At 40.4% G+C, this 17,293-nt stretch overlaps 1 protein-coding gene across 3 annotated transcripts; it reads left to right on the top strand.

Moving 5' to 3' along the window:
- Nucleotides 1–99: 99 nt before the first annotated feature.
- Nucleotides 100–17,293, top strand: PM20D2 (peptidase M20 domain containing 2). Of its 3 annotated transcripts, XR_001414386.1 has the most exons (8): nt 100–615; nt 713–861; nt 3,851–3,993; nt 7,031–7,185; nt 9,004–9,139; nt 10,899–11,034; nt 14,000–14,107; nt 14,907–14,923. XR_001414386.1 is itself a non-coding variant. In XM_014964720.1 (7 exons), the coding sequence occupies exons 1-7, from the start codon at nt 145–147 to the stop codon at nt 15,107–15,109; spliced, it is 1,365 nt and encodes a 454-aa protein (XP_014820206.1). In that variant the 5' UTR covers nt 100–144; the 3' UTR covers nt 15,110–17,293. The 3 variants fall into 3 exon arrangements, 2 of the variants coding, with proteins under 2 accessions (XP_014820206.1, XP_014820207.1); XM_014964720.1 differs by lacking the exon at nt 10,899–11,034 and having other exon boundaries at nt 14,907–17,293; XM_014964721.1 differs by lacking the exons at nt 14,000–14,107; nt 14,907–14,923 and having other exon boundaries at nt 10,899–12,062.

Here is a 17,293-nt window from a genome sequence, read left to right as displayed (position 1 = left end):
CGCATTGGGGGACGAACTACATTTCCCAGCGTGCGCGGCGGCCTAAAGGAGGTTATAAAAGGGGCAGCAGCCGCGACTGGCTCACACGCCCGTGGGCAGGTGCAGGTGGTCGGTTGCTTTTTGGGCCCGCCGCACCGCTCCCTCATGAGGCCGCAGGACCCGCCTGAAGGTGGCCCGGCCGCCGCCGCCGCGCTGCCGGCGCTGGAGACGCTGAAGCAGCGGGCTTGCGAGAGCGTGGAGCTGAACGCGGAGCGGCTGGGCGCGCTGAGCCACCACATCTGGAGCCGGCCCGAGTTAGCCTACGAGGAGCACCAGGCGCACGACGCCATGACCCGCTTCTTCTCCAGCGGGGACCTGCCGGGCGCCGCCTGGGCCGTGCAGCCGCGCTACAAGCTGGGCACGGCTTTCCGCGCCGAGTGGGGCACGGCCGCCCCTCAGGGCCCGGGTCCGGGTCCTGGCCCGCTCCGTATCGCCTTCCTCTGCGAGTACGACGCTTTGCCCGGCATCGGCCACGCTTGCGGGCACAACCTCATCGCCGAGGTGGGAGCCGCCGCCGCGCTGGGGCTGAAGGCCGCCCTGGAGAGCCTGCCGCAGCCCGCCCCCCTCGCCGTCCAGGTGAGAGAGAGCCCTCCCACGGCGGAGGCTGTAGCCCCCGGCCCCCCCGTGTTGGTCCCCCGGTCAGCCCCCTGACTTCTCGGTGTTTGCGGTGCAGATCACGGTGCTGGGGACGCCGGCGGAGGAGCAAGGAGGGGGCAAGATAGACCTGATCAAGGCTGGAGCGTTTGACGGCCTGGATGTGGTTTTTATGGCACACCCCTCGCAAGAAAACGCGGCTTACCTGCCCGACGTGGCTGAGCACGAGTGAGTGAGCAGTGGAAAGGGTCGGCCTTGTTGTTATTCTCCTTTCCCCCCCTCCCTGAGTTGAGCTGCTTGGGAAGGGGCTGAACTTAGGACCTTTCAGGTGCCCTTCAGACCGAGTATATGCAGGCAGCTAAGGAGCCAGATCACTGTTCTGGATACTCTAAGCCATTCTTCCAAAGTTCAGCGTTCAGGGTTCCTGACTACCCTGAGATAACCTCGCATGTGTCTCCCAAATCCATTCTTTCTTCTGATGTTTCTACGTGTTTCTTTTTCTTGTGATTATCTCATAGAGGAGTAAAAAAAAAAAAAAAAATTTGTTTAAAAACCACCTGTTCTTTAACTTTCAGGATGTGTGCCTGGAGGGCATAGTTCCTTGCCTTCCTGGGCTCTAGATCGTGTAGTCCTCTGTATGCATTTTAATCAGTTTTGGAAGTGTTTCAGCTTTTCTGTCCCACTTTTGAAAGAGACAGCCAGCTGAGCCAAAGCACTATTTGGATCCCCATTAACTTCCAGCCTAAATTTAACTGTGGCCATTTTATATCTGTTAACTTTCGCATCAACTTTTTGTTTGATTTGGAGTAGTTCTTGGCTCTCCTTTATGTTTACTTACTATATATAAGTATAGACAGCAGTCATACCCTCACTTGGCTTTTTTTTTTTTTTGCCAGCTAGCCATATAACTCTTCATAAATTATGTCTTTTCTTTTGATTAGCCCAGCTGTTCAGTGTCAACACTTGTTCATTTGTACTTGGAGTGACTTAACTTGTCTTGAAGTACTCCTTCCTGGATGTGCATAACGAGAATTGTACACGGTACATGAGGTGGAATTTCCTTGCCTGGCTAGCACTCTGTTTTATTTTGTCAGTGTGTTTCTAAAGAGTCTCAACTGGTTAGTGTTATCCTTCAAGACTTTTCTCAGCTTGGCTTTTGGATGCTGTACCTTACGATTATATTCATAATCTTCAAGGTGCAGTTTTCATTAATAGTTTTGTCTTTCCGTACGTTTTAACTTTTGCAGTAGCCTTTTGAGTTGCATACAGTAAGATCTGGAATTCAGAGATGATGGTCTGCTGTAGGATAAAGTCCTCGGTAGCCTTTAAACCTTGAGTGTGGAGGAGGCATGGAACTGAAATACTAAGCCAAAGCAGTTTACTACTTCCAGAAGCTTCAGATATTCAGTTTATCTCATGATTGATGTAATGATGAGATTCTAAAGGTGCAGACTGTCTTGATGATTTGTAATTGATCTTTTGGTTGTTTGCAAGGAATTGAAGGACTGGCCATCATAAAATTGCTAGTATTACTGTAGCTGTGAACTTTGGAGCTGTCTTGTGCTTGAAGGAAAATTAACATACCAGGAAAACTGGTGAATACATGCCAGAATTTGCTGATTCCTACTCACTTATCCTTCATCTAATCAGCCTTTTTATTGTTGGTCAAACAGGATCCACATTCTTCTGCTAATATTCTTAAACTGGCTTAGGGTTTCATTATTCAACAAAGTCTGTTGAGTTTTTTCTGAGAGTATGTGACATTTATGTAGTAATAGCAGTACAACAAGGAACATTTTTTTAACAAGAAGCACGTGTTTCTTGTGGGGGGAAAAGAAAGAAGATTGCAACATGACTTTCTGCTTTACACTGCCTTCTCTCCATTTTTTTGAGAATATCCAGGGATCTGTCCTGCCTTCTTTGTGAGTTGATTTGAGGGGTTTTAATCTAATTCTTGGGATGTGAATGGATAAGGGGTTTTTTTGTCTTGATTTCATAATGATAATAAATTTTAAATAAAACTCCTACTTTACAGAATGGGATGTGTGGTTGTCTTAGAGGATGGAAAAGGGCATAATTAATTTGGATTGCAGGCAGTAGCAGCAGGCGTTTTCTGCTGCAACAGTACACTCCATTGTGTCCTGCTTTGCTGTCCAGTATTGAAGTTCTGGTATTAACTTACAGCCCTGGCGTGGTTCAGAGCAGGAGGGGTCAGTTCAGGACAAGTGGCGAAGTTGGCATCTGTGCAAGACAGAGGGACAAGCAAGTGAGGCTTGTCCTAGCTGGGTAAGAGACAGCTTGTGTGTCTCGGGAGCTCTTTGAGCTTCAAGGATGGAGATTTTTAATGTAAAGGTATTGAGTACAAACAGATCTAGTTAAAATCTCTAGTATTGGTAAAAAAACCCAATATATGTGTATTTGATTAGTAGTCATACCTTGTGTAGTTATCAGTATTTCATATTTACTTCTCATGTGAAGAGTTTTCATATCATTTGAAATGCTAGATTATTTTGTAAGGCTAATGTAAAAGGCCTTCATAAGATGAAGCCAAGCATGAATTCTTACTGGATGTGTTGGAGGCTATCCTTCTTCCTTGTGGCAAGCCTTTCTACCAGCATCTTTGAGGTGTGCAGGGAAAGAACATCCTTGCTGTAGCGTGGTAACGTATATTTTATACTAGACTATCCCTTTACTGTGCTTTTAAAACTCGACTTTTGTTATTTAGACATGGCTTGTATGTGATCTTAGCAATGTGCTTTTGCTGACTTACGTACTGTATGCATTTTATTGAAGTTTGACAAGAATTAGGACAATCAACCTCTAATTTTGAATCAGAAAAAAGGGTTTGTTATCCTGATTTGAGAAGAATGTTAGTAACTTTAAGTCTCAGAACAGTCAGGAGGTATAAAAAAAAGTGCTGGAGACATTTAATTAGTATGTGAAGCCTGTCCTCAGGAAAAGGCTGTATAGTGATATGTTACTGGTAGTTCTTTTGTCTGATGGTCTTGATATTGTTTCGTTTCATTGGTTTTCTAGAAATCTTTCAGCACCTTCCTGCACACAGAGATAGTTCAACTTTGCAACAGTGTAGTGCCAGGTAAATTGTTTAGTGTTCTGCACAAAAATAACAAACATTTGTGTGAACAAAAGGAAGTTTGTATTTTAGAGGTTTTTTCAGCGAATGAAAAACCAATAAGCAATGCCTTTTATTTCCTAGTGTGACTGTGAAATACTATGGAAAAGCTTCTCATGCTGCTGCTTATCCTTGGGAAGGAGTTAATGCATTAGATGCTGCTGTTCTTGCATACAACAATCTGTCTGTTTTAAGACAGCAAATGAAACCGACCTGGAGAGTTCATGGTGAGATCTTCATTAAATCTAATGTACAGCGAGTAAGAGTTTAGGCTGTTGAAATACTAACTTACAAAATCCCACAATTTAAAATACTGCATTATTGCACTAAATTAGTATAGCCACTTCAAATATTATGAAATAGCACCATTTCATTTAAATAGTTTGTGTATAATCTTTAAAAACATGTCAGCATCCAGAACTAACTTCAGGCTTATGGGTCAGATTCAAGAGAGGACACCAGTACCTTGCTAGAGGCTGGGCAATTTTAAGTCATTGCACTTGAAGTTACAGTTCAGAAAGGGGAAGAAAAAAAGTTTATTTTGGTACATGGCCTTGAATTCCTTTAAAGTTAATGTGTCTGTTTTTGCAAAGATGTAAGATTAAATGCTTCTGGAAATTGAAGTATTCTTACTGCATCCTTTTTAAGTAGACATTCCATTAATTAGATGGCATTTAAATTGACATTTGAGGAAAGGTGTAGTGGTTTAGAGTGACTGGAGTTTATTGACTGAACTTCAAAAAAGAAAGTGATGGCAGAAGCCTGTAGTTCTGGTTAGTAGCCCAATCAGCTAGATGTGTATTGGATCCTAATATTTAATATCTGGTAGACCTTGAAGTAGAAAGATCAATTTGCAATAAGATGTGTTGACCATTAAGCTTGACTTGTACTCCTTCAACATCATGTATTTCTTTTTTTGTACAGTGAGAAAGTTTCAGAAGTTGAGATGGAAGTTGCCCTTTAACTATAAACCCAGGTTTTCCGTATTACACTCAACACAACTTTTTCCAAGATGAAATTAAGAAACTTTGCCATTTCTACAGAACTTAGGAACATAGAACTGTTTACTTGGAAAACTTGTTAAGAACTTAAAATGCTTCCAGAAGCTTTGAGCTAATGGTTATTGTATGTTGTGGCTGCTTGTGCTGTATAATACCTGTGTGTATTTCTCTCCAGGATATCTGGATGGAGTCTGGAACCCCTAACCCTTTTGCCTGTAGATGAAGATGTCTGCAGTTCTGCTATGCAGCATACCCAAACAAATTTCAGGCAGCAGGCATACCCTTAGCTCTCTGTCCTATTGCTCTGTAGGAAACAAGGCACTTAATGATGAGTTTTGGTGTCCAAAACTCACATGTTGCAAGTTTAAGATTGGAGGTGTCTAAGCTGCCGATTGGATCTAAACCTAAACCCTTAAATACTATTTTTTTGATAGTTTCTAAAGGATACATGGATAATTTAAGAAAAATCCCCTAAGTATCTAAACAGGCCTCCTGGAGGTAACGTTTCCTGAACCACAGCAAAACTTAAATTACTGTGTTGATACAACTGCTGTCATAAACCTGGTTTTCAAACTGGAAATATTTAAAATACCTTTGGGAAAGTATAAGCAGCTAGAATGAGATTCACTTTTAGGAATGCTTTCTTTACAACAGGTGTTGGAGGTCTTGTGTCACAGGCTTGGGGTAACAGCTATGGCTGACTTAACAATTCCTAAAAATCTTAATGTTACCCACTAGCAAGAGCCAAAATGGTTTCCATTACCTGAAGTCTAGAATTTCTAAGCAGTGTTTTTTTGTATTTGAACAATGTTGGTTTGAGTTTGTCTAATATTTGATAAGTTTGTTTCTTCCCTCCTTATGAGTGGAGTAAATGTTGCCTGCTTAAAAAATAGGAATGTAGATTTGATTTTTTTCTGTTGAAGAAATTGTATTAAACAGGCTGTGAAAAAAATTTCCATCTAGAAGCAGGACAAACTGGGTGCTGTTGGTAGTGTGCACACAGCCTTACTTTTAAGCTAGATCTGCTGTCCAGGCCATTAATACAGTTGCTTTGAAGTTTAAGTGTAGACATACTCTTAGTCTCTATCCAGTCCCATTTACAAATGTGTTGGAAGACAAATGAAAGCTCATTAAGCTGCTTGTGTTGAGCAAAGGTGTTAGGATGTGTCATGCAAATTTGCATGATTACTTACTTGCTGATTCCTTTTCTGTGATGTCTGCCCCTCCATCTGAGCTGTTCCTTTTGTTATGGACTAGGACTGGTAGTGGCTTAATTCAGTGTTCTGTTTACTTTGACTGTATTCCAGACTGGAAAGGTTTTATGTGAGAGGGGAGTTCTTAGTCTTAATATGCACCAAAAAGTAAAGATTTATTGACCTGACAGTACTGTCTTTTCGGGCTTCAGTCAGTAACTTTGTGCAGTATTTGCACTCAAGGTAGATAATTCCTCAGGTTCTACAGGAAACAAATCTTGTTCCACGTACATAAATTGAGGATAGGAAGCCAGGGAAACAAGCAGCCTGTTGAAAGTAATGAGCTGTTAATGCATTGAAATCTAATGTAGAATTAAGGTATACAATGTGGTTTTTTTCTTGAAATATGCATATGTTATGGTTTTTATGGTAATGCCGCTGATGCCAGAATTGAAAGCTATCTATTTGTCACAATTTTCCTTGAGGGAGCACTTTCAACTCAAACTTCACTCTTGAATAAAACTGTACATTTGTTATACATCCCAATATTTCTGAAGAATTACCATGATGAATCTAATGAACTCTCCATGCACTGTAACTCATTATTACAGTATTGCTAAGAAATGCAATTTAATCAATTTCTCTCCAAGCTGGTAAAGCAAGTGGGAAACATTCTAGTTGAGGAAACCTTTAAAAGTTGAACTAGAAGGTAGCCTTTATAACAATTTTTTTTTCTTTTTCAACGGCAGCCAAATTGCTCTATGAAAATTCTGATGCATTGAATTTCACAGGATTAGTTCCAAATGTTGTCTTTAGGTTTATAACAGGTAGCCAAAGAATGCAATGAAATTGTGCTAAAAAAAACATGTGCACGTTCCACTTAATCTAAGTGATGAAGAAACCTTGTCCATGTACTGTATTTTTGACATTCTTTATATGTTTCATGTTCAGCTGATGTTTTGATGGGGTTTGTTTATATATTTGGTTCTTGCACAAGGAGTTTCGTGACAGGTCTGAAGCTACCAAGTATTTATATTTAAGATTGGTAACAAGATTTTCCCTTTCTGCAGGTGTAATAAAAAATGGTGGTGTGAAACCTAACATCATTCCTTCTTACACTGAACTAGAGTTTTACTTGCGCGCCCCTTCAATGAGAGATCTTTCTGTTCTGACAGAGAAGGTGGAGAACTGCTTCAAATCTGCAGCGCTGGCCACAGGATGCAAAGTAAGAATCTGTTCATGGTCACGTGTTTCTATTACACTGGAGATAAAGTAGGGCAGAATAGGAAATCCAGGCTTACAGCATTTGTCTGCGTGGTGTTTACCTGAAAGAAATCAAAATGTCAGTGATTCTGTTTGCTATTCTATTGCTTTGTGTCCTGAAAGAAAGTTTTATTTTATAAATAGAATGCCACAGAATCATAGAATAACCCAGACTGGGAGAGACCTCCAAAGGTCATCTACTCTGACCCTCTGTTCAGGGCAGGACCAGTGAGAGTGGATTGCCCAGTGCCATGTGGACTTCTGAGTATCTCCAAGGATGAAATTCTACCACCTGTCTCAGCAGTGCTCTACCCACCTCCGGTTGAACAAGGGTTTTCCTGATACTTATACTGTGATGACTATTGGAACAGATTGCCTGGAGAGATAGTGTTTTCCATCCTTGGAGATACTCAAAAGCTGCCTTGATGTGGTTCTGGGCAACCAGGTCTAGGTGATCCTGCTTGAGCAGGGGAGTTGGAGAAGATGACCTCCAGAGATGCTTTCCAACTTCAACTTCTGTGATTCTGTTATTTCCAATAAGAATTTCCTTTGTTGCCTCTCATAGCACTGGGCATCTCTGAGAAGTCTGGTTCTGTCTTCTCTCTACCCTCTCCATCTGGCAGCTGTAGACAGCTTACCCTTCTTCTCTAAAGGCTCAACAAACCAAGTTTTTTCAACCTTCCCTTGTATCTCATGTTCTTCAGCACCCTGATCATCTTGATGACCTTCCCCTGGACTTGCTCTAGTCTTGAGTTCAGCATGCAGTACACCAGCTGTGGTCTCACAGCAGTTGTCTGCATCAATAATAGAGATATTACACCAGTAATTGGCACTGGTATTGATTGCAGATGGATGCTACAAGTAACAGGCAGCAATTTGGATTTTTGCACCACTGATCATAACGCTTTGAGCCTGAATGTCTTCTGTGTCCACTGAGCCAGACCTGTCATCATGAAAAGCTAAGCTTGGTTGTGCACCATCTGCTCTTCCATGAATCTATGCTGGATAGTCACAGTTGCCTTGTGATTTGTGTGCCTGGAGATGGGTCTTAGGAGGATTTATTTGCTCTTTAATCTCCTCAGGAGCTTGAGGGTAGGATAGTCTGACCAGTCTGTAATTTCTAAGATCCTCCTCCTGGTCCTTCAAGATGGATGGGACCTTTAGGTATAGTGTGTATCAATGGGAGCTAGTGAGTTTTAAGGTCTATTTGAGGCATTAGGTGCCGTTTTCCTGGTATGGCCCCTCCACTCTAATTAGAAAAGGATTTCATAAAGCGTGTTTTATGCAGAATGAAAGTTAAGATCTCTTCTGAAACTTGACTTTGGTATGTTTTTTACATTTGTTTTCAAATTTATTGCCTATGTGAAGCCATTTCATGAATGGGGCTGTTGTTATTGGAAGTGTTCTGAACAAAAACAGTAAAACAGAATTTGGTGAAAGACTTAATTGATTTCTACGTAGTTTAATAGTACCAGCAGTGGAAATCATGATAAGCTGTTACTGGAAATGCTTGCTTACTATTTTGGAGATGTGCTCTGTGAAATCCACGTGTCTGGAATTTGCCCATCTAGTGCAAGCTTGACAGAACACCAGCTGTGTTTTGATCAAGGCTAATATTTGGCAGAATGTTGTGTTTTTGAAGGAGGCTTAGCAATTATGTCTGGTTTGACACGGGGTTGATGTATGGACATGTATTTAACTTTTCTGGGCTTTAAATTGTTCACGGTAAACTGGCGTAGGTTGGTGAAAAATTTCTAATCATTCGGGTGTTTTTGTCTAGGTGGAAATAAAAGGTGGTGAAAATGATTACTACAATGTGCTTCCAAATAAGAGCCTGCAGAAAGCTTACCAGGAGAATGGGAAGAAGCTTGGAATAGAGTTTATATCAGAAGATGCTGTCTTGAATGGTTTGTCAGGTAACTCGATCAGTGGGGTTTTTTCGTTACAACTTAAGCTTAGATTGATCAAGTGTGTAAGATACTGGGATAGAGGTAGGTTAAACATAGTTTGGTCAGAAGGAAAAAAGCCAAATTAGAAAAATTGAAGCTTTGTAAAAGGATCATACTTCTGGCCTGTGTTTCTGTGTTTGGTGTAGAAGCTGAGAAATTTTCCCAACCGGTATGAAAAGCACTGGTGGTTTTCTGATAATATTTCTGAAAATATTTCAAGTAAGAAACAGTTTGGTTGGAGGGGATGATGGAAGGATGGAAAGATAAGGATTGTCTGAGACCATGAAGACATGGAATGAATTGAGGCTCATTCTGTTGTTTTGAATTACAGAATCCTGGTTTATGCTATGAATGAAGATGAGATTAAGTTTTTAGGAACCTTGCTTAACATTTGTTTCCAAGTTTGCATGTCAACAAGCATCTAACTAATATTATAGAGGGAGCTTTTTGAAGAGATTTTTAAGTGGAAGTTTAAGCATCTCATAACCTTAATTTAAACCTCTTTCCATTAACAGGTAATACAGTGCCTCTAATTTTAGTTCATGAGTTCAACAGCTTAGTTTTCCAAAGGGTGCTGTTCCAGTAGGTGTTCACTTCTGGGTCTTGACTGTGTCTCAAATTATTTCACTTTCTTGTCTCTCAGAGTTATAGGAATGTGAATTCTTGAATGCTCAGGTGGGTTTCTCATTACCCTTAACAGGTGGGGTTTTTTTCACCCGAATCTTTCTACAGGAGCTCTGTTCAAGTCTTATAATTGCTGCTGATACTTCATAGCCTTCACTCCTGATCATAACTGCATGTATAAATATTTTTACTCCACTTTTGAAAGGTTTTTCCCTTTATTTAGAAGTAAAAAGACGTTTTCAGTAAAAAAATGTTTTTCCAATTAGTTTGATTGTAGTACTAATCTTCTCTATATTAAATGCAGATTATCTTTGAATAGTTGAGATCTTACTATTTGGCAATAGATTTCTCCAAAATTTCATTTGTGTGGGGGAGACGGCATATCTAATGGTATTCTGGTTGGATTTTTTCTTATTTCTTACTTCCCTTCCAAGTAAAGGCAGCAGTAGCACATTTTTCTCTAATTGATTCATTGTTTTGGGTTTATAAACAAATTATAGCTAAAGGCAGATTTCTTTTCTCTTTATTCAGTGTGGTGCAAGTAAGACTTACTACAGTGCTCGTTTAGCCTAAGAAGGGTGCTGAGGAACCTCGTTTTAGAATGTTTACTGCAGTGAAACTTTCTGGAGCTTTGTGCTACTTCCCTCAAACCATTGTATTAAGGGTGAAGATCATGAATACTGGTCATCATGCTGGCTCAGAGGACTTTGAATGAACTTAGTAAAAACACCTAATTCTAATAGCGCTTTTTATGTAAATTACATTATATGCTAAATGTTAAAAATTAACTCTTGCTTAAACTGAAACTCTCCATATTCCTCTCTTGTCGAAATTGCCTGTCAAATGTCAAAATGTGCTTGAGCAGTTATGTTTTCATTGCACACTGCAGTAGGCCTTACTGAATTTTCTTTCCACAGCTGCTTCTCTGAATATTTTTTTTTTGCAGTGGGGATTCAGGAATGATGACAAAACACAGTCTCCAGAGACATAGTGGAATTTTGTATGCTGCCCTTTTCGGGGAGGGGTGGAGTGTTTTGTCTCATCTTTTTCAAGACCTCTATTTCTGTTTAGTTTTCATACGGTTTTCAATGTTTTCTTTTAGGATGTCAGTTTCTTCTGTTGAAAGGGAAGGAAGATAGCTCAGTTGCTTCTCCATGTCTGTGCAGCAGAAAAGTCGTTAACAGATGAGCGTACTCGCTGCCACCTCTACATGGGTATTAGTATCGGTCTGCTTACAGGTATTATTCTAGGCAGCTAAGCATTATGAAGAATTCCTCTAGTCCATTGAGTCACACTATTTTATGTGTGCCTTGTGCACACTCCACTCCTTTGGCACACAGCTAGAATGGTGTAAAATAACCTGAATCCCAGTTAGCTTTCACCAGGTACCATGGTACCACAACCTGTTTCTCCTTCTGCTGGTGGGGTGTCGATCACCTCCCACAGCAGATGGCTTAGTTTAGTGTGCCTTAGTTGAGGCACCCACGCTTGTGGTAACTTACTCTGGTATTTTTAGCATTCATGGGGTTTATTGGTTTCCTGCACACGAGAATAATCATAAGAAGGAGCCAGTATGCTTTGAAAATAGCACTTTCGAAGCTTGGGGCTGTCTATAAATGCTTCCTGGAATCTTTTGCGTTTTCCCCTCCATGTTTGTGGTAATACTGGCTTCCATTATGTGCTCAGTGCTTGAAGTGACTTGAAGAGGCTTCAGAATTAACTTCAGGATAGTTTTTTGAGAGGCTGGAGCTCCCGCTACCCTTCTGTTGAAGACAGCACACAAGTCTGTATATTGCTTTGATAACTCTGCTTCCTGGTTCTGGAAGGAAACCTGATCCATACATCTGAAGCATTGTATGGAAACTATCAGAACACTTGATGTTTTAAACATGCCTTTTAAACATTCTGCTAGGTATGATAAGAGGAGAGGAGTTTTTTATGCTTCTAGAAGGAAACTCGATCTCTATGTTTCTAGCAAGCATATAGTTCCAGATGTTTGTAAGGGAACTATTGGAATGCCTGATATTTAAATGTGCCACTAGGGGAAGATTTGACTGTCACATTTTTATTAAAAGCTGCCTGGATTTGGGATTGGTAAGCTCTCCACCTTAGTAGAAAATGCCAGGTTGAAATCCATTACATTCTGCAAAAATAACTTGTAAACGGGTAGCAGATTGGATATGTATGTCATTTTAAGTGGAATTCCATGCTTGAGAGCTGGGATGCACGGAAATTGCTAATGCTGCATTTGCTGGGTGAGAGGAGGGGATAAGGCCAACACAGTCTTTCCAGGAGCTCGGGTATTAGGACTTAATAAAGCAAGTCTAGAATTCTGGCTTTCAGTCTGGAGCTGGCAGAACTTGCAGACATCTGGGTTGTCTTTCCAGACCGACCAAAGAATAGATCAATAATGTAGACTACTGAACATAAAAATAACTTATTGCTCTGCTGGGAGTTGGAGTTTTTCAAATGCATACTGAATTTATAGGAAAAGGGTTTTTTGGGGGGACAAGCCTTGCAGCTTCCATTTGTCTGTAGGCAGAGCAAATAGCAAGCTGGTCTTGTCCTCTTTGATCACATAATGTAGGCTCTGTGGGCTCCCTTTTAATAACTATAATCTATATTCTTCAATCACTTCATTACTAAGTCTTAAGGCATTAGCAATGTCTTGTTTTCCATAAAGTGTCATGGTATGGAGGCTACGTGATGTTACAAATAATGCTCAATCTTTAGAACAGTCATTTTATATACCATTGTTAAAGAAAAAAAATCTTACAGCTCTGATTGGGCTGAAAAAAGTTAATTGAGGTCTTAGTTGGTCATCCCTATTTTTCCCCGCTATGGAACAATGTTTCCTCTGGTATCCAAATTTCACAATAACTGGCGTGTTGGTTTCTCCAGCTTCTAAATGTCATTTTAACAAATACTGAGTTTATTACTTGTTTTGGGGGCTGGGGAGGAAAGGCACTCAATGTAGTTGCAGACTCTTGGATGATTTACTATGAAGGATCTACTACTTCTGGATGGTATCCTTAAATAGAGAAGGCAGTACTTGGAGATGGGTCCCATCACTAGCTAACATACTGAAAGTGCTAGTCAAGCATGAAAAAATCATCATTAAGATCTGCTGTTGCTGTCAAGATTTTTTTGTCTACAGAGCACTAGTGCTTTGTCTGAAGGTTAGTTCTGATCTTGTTATTTCAAGGGTGCTTTTACTGTTAAGGTTTCTGTAACTGAGAATAATCAAAAAAAGAAGGAAAAAATAGTTGTCTTCAGTCTGTTTTTGTTTAAAAATAGATTGTTCCTGTTTCAGAGTCCCCTACCTACTGCTGAATACTTGCAGGCTGGTAGAAAGTGGTAACTATTGAGCCTGGTTCTAAGGGCTGTTGCAGGAAAATAGCTGGACTGCACAAAACTCTGAGGGTTGCAGCTTTCACTGTTTCTGAATTGACAGTTTACTGTCAGGAGATGCTTGATAAAAAATAAATGGTAAATGGAATAGGAACATGCTGGTACATCTTCCTTGCAGTCCAGGAGATGATTATTGATCAGAAGCATTGATCAGATTGTAAGTCTTATGAGGAGAGGCTGAGGGAGCTGGGGGTGTTCAGCCTGGAGAAGAGGAGGCTGAGGGGAGGCCTTCTCACTCTCTACAACTCCCCGAAAGGAGGGTGTAGAGAGGTGGGGGTTGGTCTCTTCTCCCAAGTCACAGGCGACAGGACAAGAGGAAATGGCCTCAAGTTGCACCAGGGGAGGTTCAGATTGGATATTAGGAAACATTTTTACACAGAAGGGGTTATTAAGCCTTGGAATGGGCTGCCCAGGGAAGTGGTTGAGGCACCATCCCTGGAGGTTTGTAAAAGACAGGTTGACACAGTGCTTGGTGACATGGTTTAGTGATGGTTTTTATCAGAGTTAGGTTGATGGTTGGACCGGATGATCTTAAAGGTCCCTTCCAACCTAGATGATTCTATGATTCTAAGTGTGCTAGAGAGCAGCATCTGAAGATGGCTAGTTAGGGAAAACATCTTGGTGATGGAAGATTTTTGAATGGATAATGACTCATTAGAAGTGCATTTAGCATTTGGGGCAAAGGATATTCTGGTTTGGATATGGGCTGGAGAATACCTATCATACATTTTCTTACAGCATTCAAAACTCTTCAACATGTATTCATTAAGAAAACTTCTGTGCTGCTTCTAGGTTCCACAGACTTTGGAAATGTTACGTTTGTAGTCCCTGGGCTTCATCCTTATTTTTATATCGGCTCTGATGCACTGAATCATACTGAGCAGTACACAGAAGCTGCAGGTGAGTGGAAGTGAAAAGTTAGAGATTTATATTTGGAACCATGATGCATGTTCCTGGCCCTACACTACAGCAAATCTAGAAATTATAAATATTTCAAATTAGAGGATTAAGCTTTCACGTGCTTCTGTGGTACTCAAAGTTTCTGTGTAGTAGATGTACAAAAGTGTAAGTACTAGATCTGAAAGTGGCTGCATGTGAATACCTGCATAGAAATGGAGTCGCTGTCTTCAGGCATGATGGGATGTGAGCTGAATATGAACCCTGAAACAATTTACTTATTTAATTGTAGAGTTGCAGAAAAAAGCTGGAAAAATGTAGAATTTCTGGGTTTGTGATTGAAGTTAAATGTATATGGGAAGGATGACCACTCCTTGTACTAAAAGCCTGACTTAGTGTACCATCTAAATGGAAGAAATTAGAAGGGTTATCCCTAGCAGCATATTCAGAAGAGTTTCTAAACATGAGCCAAAAGATAAAAGTAACATTTGTTCCTAAAGCACAATACTCTGGAAGTATAATAGAAATAACAGTATAAAACTGCATTTTTTAATAACAGAAATGTGAATGCTCCTTTTCCCGTTTATACCAGTTGCAGATAGTTAAGTACTTTCATGTGAAAATTTGTTTAGAGGAATCAGAAAATAGACATGCTGTGTTCGTGCAAATCGATCTTTTAAGAAGCTGTTCTTGCAATTGAAACTTGAAGATTTTATTTTATAGGAAATGCCTTATGGGGTGAGCTAGTGGTTCGTAGCCAGTAGTAGTAATGTAACCTGAAATTTGTCTTTTTTCTCTGCAGGGTCCCAGAGTGCTCAGTTCTATGCTCTGCGCACAGCAAAAGCTTTGGCAATGACAGCACTGGATGTCATTTTCAAGCCAAGTCTGCTTGAAGAAGTCAGGGAAGACTTTAGGCAGGTGAAGCTAAAAGAGGAGGGACAAATAAATCCAGTGGAACCTAACAAAGAATCTGGCATCGGCGTAGGAGCGTGCGCGTCGCACTAAACTTGGCTAAACCCCTCTCAGTAGGATTGACTTAATGGAGATGCTGTATTTAAATCCCAAAAGGGGCTGGATAAACATGTAGCTGAAGTAATGTTGATGATTTTTTTTGGACTTTAGGAGAAACAAATAGTATAATTGCTTCCAAAAATGTGCAATTTCATCTAGCTGTAATGTTTGCTGTATTCAATATGGTGATGAATTTCAGAGAGATCTCAAATATGCTGTCTTTAAGTTGCGGTGTTGAATAAATGATAGATCCCTTGTCAGTGATTTTCTGTGTTGCTGAAGTAATCTTCCATATAGGGGAAATATGGTATTTGCATGGAAAATTTTGTTCTAAAATTAGCACTGTTCACTCGGTGATCATAGGCCGAATCTGATCTGTGAAATATTTGTCTCTGGCCAGTCACTTGTTCTTGGGACAAGATAGAGGCTTAAAACCTGAGCTGATTCTGCTGGAGAGAAGGGTGTGTGTTTGAAGGGTGCTTGGTTTTGACAACAGTCACTTCTAGCAATGGAAGAGAACGGTTTGTATGGAAGCGTGATCTGTAAAGGTTGGTTTTCCTGAAATGTGTTGATCTTCCTCCTAATAAATTTAGGAGGGGTTGTGGAGAAGTTGTTGATCCAAAAACTGGAAAGCAACTAAATGTTTATTTGTTTAACACATTTAAACTACTGCAGGAAAATGCATGTGCACCTTTTTAAAGTTCTGCTCAAAGGCAGTGCGAGTGTCCACACAAGGTGATGCTCTGGCTTAACTGGTGTGAAGGGTGTGCATAAATTCAGCTAAACCAGTAGAAATCCTTTTCACAAAGATGCAAGCGTGGTACCATGAAGGTCTCTTTAATCCTTGTTATTTTGCTTCCCAGAGACATTAACATTGCAAATTTTATCTAGGTGGTGGTCTGTGGAAAACCTCTTAGGAATGTTTTGGGTTTTTTTATTTGCTTGTTAAAGGATCATGTGAATACATAGAGAAGGAACTAATCTTTTGTTCAGATACAAGTTGCTGAGTCAATGGGCAGGCTGGGTGAAGAAGCAGCTCACTGGTTAACATTTTCCTAAGCACAGGTATTACAGTAAGCTTCTGAAAAAGTCAGGCAAACTGTATTCCCCAGGAAGTCAGAACACACAAAATCATTTCAGAGCCCTTGTTTTTAACAGCAATAGTCTCTAAATGGTAAACTGTAGAATTCTAATCAGAATTTATATTTTATTAATTTCTATATCAAATTTCTGATTTTGGAAAAAACAGATTCCTTATCTTGGTCTAACTGTGCACTCCCTCTGCATTTCTGTTGCACAGACCTCCAGCTGCTGTTGAAGAATTCTGTTGAGACTTTCCCTTAGCAGGGAAGGAGTCTGGCCAGGCCAGCTTGTATCTCAAGTAGACATTGTAGACAACCTACTTTAACTTTCAGATACTACTTCAGATGCTCTGTGCTTGTATTAATAGGGCACAGGCCGTTAATACATGAAATGCTCAGTGTCTTTGGAGAAAGGAAGTAACTGTAGATCTGTTTCTGTAAGAACCAGAGGCATAACTAGTGATTTGTATTACAGGCCAGTTGTTGGAAGAGTTGACCATGGCCATGGTCATGGTCTCCAAGTTCTGTGATGGTCCATCCTTACGGCAGTGCCCGTGCGTTCATTAGCAGAATGTTCTGACAGATTAATGTGTGAAACAGATGAGGGTTGGACCCTGAGCTATAGGTATGTCCAGGATGGTGAGCTGGATGCCAAATCCAACTGAAATTTGGTCCAAAGTTGGTCAAAGGAACTTTCTCCTTAATTTTTAATTTAAACCCTACCTTGCTGGTTCTCAGACACAATTACAATTCATTAATTTCTGGGTTAACAAGCTAGTTTATGAAATTCCTTAGCATATGTGGTTTTTTATTTCCTCCTGTATGAACAACTTCTTGCTTTGCTGTTTTTGAGATGGAATGTTGGGATCCAGTGACTGGGATACGCGCTGTGGTGGTGTCTTTTCTACAAGCTGATGTGTGTGACAGCCTTCTCAGTGCTCTCTGTCCAGAGCTGTTGGCTGCATCGTGTCCAGGATCATTTAATTAAACATTTCTGCGCTAAAAATACGTCTTAATTTTGGTGTAATCGTTGCCGGAATTAAAATGAAACTGAAGCACTGATTAAAGATGAGTTGATACCAGTAAAGCAATTTAA

The sequence above is a fragment of the Calidris pugnax genome, unplaced genomic scaffold (genome assembly GCF_001431845.1).
Source record: "Calidris pugnax isolate Ruff unplaced genomic scaffold, ASM143184v1 scaffold219, whole genome shotgun sequence".
NCBI classification, from domain to species: Eukaryota; Metazoa; Chordata; class Aves; order Charadriiformes; family Scolopacidae; genus Calidris; species Calidris pugnax.
The sequence above is the reverse complement of the archived record's forward strand: the minus strand, read 5'-3'. Positions and strand labels throughout refer to the sequence as shown.

Coding starts and splice junctions, on each gene's coding strand:
- PM20D2 (XM_014964720.1), top strand. CDS start 145: ATGAGGCCGCAGGACCCGCCTGAAGGTGGCCCGGCCGCCGCCGCCGCG. Junction 862..3,850: donor CCCGACGTGGCTGAGCACGA/GTGAGTGAGCAG, acceptor TTTATTTCCTAG/TGTGACTGTGAAATACTATG. Junction 7,186..9,003: donor CGCTGGCCACAGGATGCAAA/GTAAGAATCTGT, acceptor GTTTTTGTCTAG/GTGGAAATAAAAGGTGGTGA.